The sequence below is a fragment of the Teleopsis dalmanni genome, chromosome 1, assembly GCF_002237135.1.
Source record: "Teleopsis dalmanni isolate 2A chromosome 1, ASM223713v2, whole genome shotgun sequence".
In the NCBI taxonomy this organism is placed as follows: domain Eukaryota; kingdom Metazoa; phylum Arthropoda; class Insecta; order Diptera; family Diopsidae; genus Teleopsis; species Teleopsis dalmanni.
In genome coordinates this window covers 136445282-136449826 of record NC_051846.1, presented here as the reverse complement: position 1 = coordinate 136449826, position 4545 = coordinate 136445282, and the positions used below count along the sequence as shown (strand labels likewise).

At 29.5% G+C, this 4545-nt stretch overlaps 1 protein-coding gene across 1 annotated transcript; it reads right to left on the bottom strand.

Moving 5' to 3' along the window:
- Positions 1-394: 394 nt before the first annotated feature.
- Positions 395-2995, bottom strand: LOC119668936 (delta-aminolevulinic acid dehydratase-like). Its single transcript, XM_038078622.1, has one exon. It carries the CDS (start codon positions 2745-2747, stop codon positions 1761-1763), a length of 987 nt encoding a protein of 328 aa, XP_037934550.1. The 5' UTR covers positions 2748-2995; the 3' UTR covers positions 395-1760.
- Positions 2996-4545: the final 1550 nt, after the last annotated feature.

Genomic DNA, 4545 nt, shown 5'->3' with positions numbered 1-4545 from the left:
ATCTCCGCCGTTCTGGTTAGAATCTTAAAGAAACTATAGTAATAATCTATAAGGTCATTTATAGATTATAGATTTATAGAGTATTATTAAAAATGAGCATCAAAGAACGAGTGCTAATATTAAATTTAGTTATTAAACTTGGTAAAAATATAACTGAAACCTTTTAAGAACTAAGCTTATGGTAATGATTGTTAATGTTTTGGTCTTAGGCGCGTATTAAGAAGTTGTGGACATCACTGTCCCAATATATATATAATGTTATGACATAATTAATTTGAAATTGATATTCCTTATTTGTTGCGAAAAGATTTTTAACAATATAAGCATTTATTCCATATTTTTATACAAAAGAAAATTTTAAGTAATAGAATTATAAAATGATATACCTCAAAAGCTTTTAATAATAGACCACATAAAGGCGTTTTAAATAGTGTGTATAGTTGGATTAAAATAACTGTCACTAGAAGTTACGAAATCTGGTTTTTGCAGCTCTATGGTAAAATTAATTGAGCATGGTAAGATTCATTGTTAGAGAACATAAATGTAAAGTAAGAAAGAAGTATATAAAAATCAAATACCTGCTACTAGAAGTAACAAAGTTCCCCAATCCGTTTTTACTCCTAAATAATCCCAACCCCTTGCCCACTACCAATACATATTCCATATCCTAACCCATGTATAGTTTTTTGTGATTTCTTTCATATTATCTGCTTTATAGATAATTGCGAGCTACAATAATAATAGAAGCTATGAAATATGCTTCATTACTGTTCTCTGGTGTTGTTTATTGAGTAGGTGAAGTATTAAAAAAAAAAGGTATTGAAAAAAAAAAGGTGTTGAAAAAAAGGTGAAGTTTTGCTACACTTAGCTATGCGATCTGGTTAAGTTACTTAGGTTTTAGCAGTGAAATGGTAAACATTCCAGAATATTATTTGGCTTTAAAAAAAAAAACGCTGTGGAGCTACATAACTTTTTGAGACGACCTAGTGTCGATCTCTGGTTCTGTCTTTATAGATTTAAGAGTAACATGACTGTGATAATAACTAATTTCTATATTGAATTTATGGTTAACGCTATTTAAAAATAATTTATAAATAACTTTATTATATGTTAATTAAATTTAGGTTATGCCGTCGAATCAAAGGATGCACTTAGGCCTATTAGTCCATTGTGTTAACGTATATATGTGAAAATAAAATTGTATGTGTAATTAAATATAAAAATACTTTTAACTAATTTATTTGCATAATTCTCACAAATTGGGGACATAATGTATTGCAAAATTCTGTTAAACATATTTTAAATAAATTATTGTCAAACTACATATTGTAGTTTTGTTCTGGAGACACCTTTTGCACTTTTTTTTAAAAATAATTAAATATTCTATTGCATTTATAATAACTACATTTACAACACGAATAAAAAGAAAAACTTAATATATTCAATTTAAAATTAACAAAAAGCTAAGCACTTAATTAAAATTAACTATTTTTAATGTAAAATATCTAATAAAAAAACTATAAAAAATTCCAGTTGCCGTCACTTAAAAAATCGTTCATTGTATAAAGATATTATTGCAAAAACAAAAAATAATTAAATAAAATAAAAACAAAACTTAATATTAATGAATTATTAAAACCTTTGAATTTCCAGAAAGAAACCAGCTCAACAAAATTAACTCATATTAATATGAAATGTAGGTTTCCATAAAAAAAACAGTTGGACTTTAAACTTCTATTGATGAGCAAATAACTTCGGTATCATTTCAAGTCCTCAAGTATCTCCAATAGCAGCGGTGTGAAGTAAGTTATGATGCAATCAGCGCCAGCACGCCTAAATCCTTTCATTGTTTCCATTAGCACAGACTTAAGTTCGAAAGCACCATTTTGTGCTGCATGGTAAAGCATCGCATATTCACCCGACACCTGATATACAAACAGTGGATAGTGCGGATAAGTGTCTTTTGTTGCTCTCAGTATATCCAAATAAGGCATACCAGGTTTAACCATTAGCATATCAGCACCTTCTTGTACATCACGTTGCACTGCACGCATTGCCAAGCCCTTAGAACCACTCGGCAGCTGATAACAACGCCTATCACCAAAAGCTGGTTTGGACTGCGCTGCATCACGAAATGGACCATAAAAATTTGACGCAAACTTCGCTGCATACGAGAGTAAAGATACACGATTTTCTAAATTTGCAGCAACCAGAGCCTGTTTAATGGCACCAATACGATTGTCCATCATATCAGATGGTGCCACAATTTGTGCACCTACACGTCCATAATTCACAGCCACCTCAGCCAAGCGTGCAATACTCCGTTTGTTATCAATGCCGCCCTCACCAAATATACCGCAATGTCCATCTTTCTTATACGGACACAAACACACATCACAGGCTATAAGCAGATCTGGAAACCATTGACGGAGTTGCGGCACAGCACGCATTACAGGATTTTTTTCTGAATCCGCATGTGTGGCCACATCATCTTTCATACTTGAATCCACAATACCGAATAGTAAAACCGAGCCTAAACCTTTTGCCACTAAAGGTGTAAGGTGTGCACGTAACTTATTCAGACCCATACGCATTATGCCAGGCATGCTGCCCACAGGCTCCACTGCATCATCTTGGTTGATAAGAAATAAAGGATACATAAGATTATGTGGCGTTATTTCACAGCCGCACTCTTGCAGCGACCGCAGCGTTGCATGATGTATACCACTGTGTAGCTTGTTTGCCATGTTTGTTGTTGCTTTTTACTTATGAAAAACTAGTCACGACACTTTCTAATTTGTAGCCTTTTTCTTTTAGGTTTTTTATTGATCAAGTAATGACTTTTTATTTCGCAAGTGCGTACGCAATTACCACAAAAACCAACTGGAATCGACACCACCGTACAAATGCCAAGCATTGTTAAGTAACAACTCCCTTGGAGGCACAATCGAATGAGCAGAAATGCGGGGCACACGAGCTAAAAACAAGCAATATGCACGTAAATAGAGTTGCCAACATTCACTTATTGTATAAAATCATAAATTGTGTTGTAGTCATGACACAAATAGTTAAGACACCTGTTGCAGGTTGCGTATATGAGTTTAATATCACGTATGTGTCACGTACTTATGCAATATTTTTATTGAATATTAATAACTGAACTAATATTAACTAATATTAATAATTGAATATTAATAATAGTAGCATTATTTTAAAAGATATTTTTATAAAGTGGTTTTCCGAACAGTAGTGAATTATAACAACAAAAATACATTTTATATTATTTTAATTAATTTAATTTTTGGCTGACCATACAGCTGTTTCAAGTACTGTCAAATACACATCATCAGGGATCTTGGAAATAATTCTTGTATTTAATTATTCGTAAATAATTTTTTTAAATTGCAAGTACCAGGAATCGAACTGGTGTTCTGCCAAATTTGAAGCTCAGAGTCAGCGTACCTTAAACAATTGACCCAAAGCCATACTTAACTTTTTATGTTCGCACATTTTTCTGGAGTTCTGTTTCTTTGCTGTGAAAGTTTTATTAACAAATTCACTTGTTATGTTTATATTAGAACGAAATCATAAACCAGCTGTAGAATAATTGAATTAATTAATAATATTTTTACTTTTAATTGTTAAATTTTAATTTCAATATTTTTAAATTTATAAACATAAAATTGAATTCAAGAAATTCAAAGTCACAGAAAGATATATACATTAATTGTTTACAGTAATTGTTTACAGTTAATTAACTTATTGACTTATTTACCTTAAACTTATAATCATGAAATTGAAATCAAAAAAATAGAAAATCGGGTAAGGATAAATATATTAATTGTATTTCTCAGTTAAAAAAATGTAAGCAATTAATTAACTAGCAATTAATTGCTAGCAATTAATGTTAACAATTAACGTAATCGTGCAAGTTTAAACATGTTAATTGTATTGTTTACAATTAATACATTGTAATAGTTTTATTAATTAATATATAATATAATTTACACTGTTGTATTGTTAACATATTAAAAATTATTAACAATTAATTAACTTATATTGGTAACATTTTTGACAATCATTATTATATTTATTTATAAAAATTTTAAAAATTGTTCACAATTCATTAACTTATTAATTTGAAACTTATGATATCACATGAAATTGAAATAAAAAATACTAAATCAGGCAAAATTTAGTATTATGATTAGTTCAATATTAATTGAAAATTATTGTTAACAATTAATTCTCGACAATTATCATTAAAAACATAATATGTATGTTAATCAAATTGTAATTTCATAAATTTTTGGTCCGTAAAACTCACTAAACGAAATCATATATAAACCTGATCAATCAACTCTTAGCTATATCAGTTTAAAATCTTTGAAGGCACTTAATGACAGTACATATTGCTCTTAATGTTTGTGTCTTTCGAATTTGAAGTGTTAACTCATTTTAATATAAAAAAGTTAAGTCATTCAAACTGTGAACTCCAAAGAATTTTAACTGAGTTTTTAAAAAAACCAGAAACAAACAATAGAA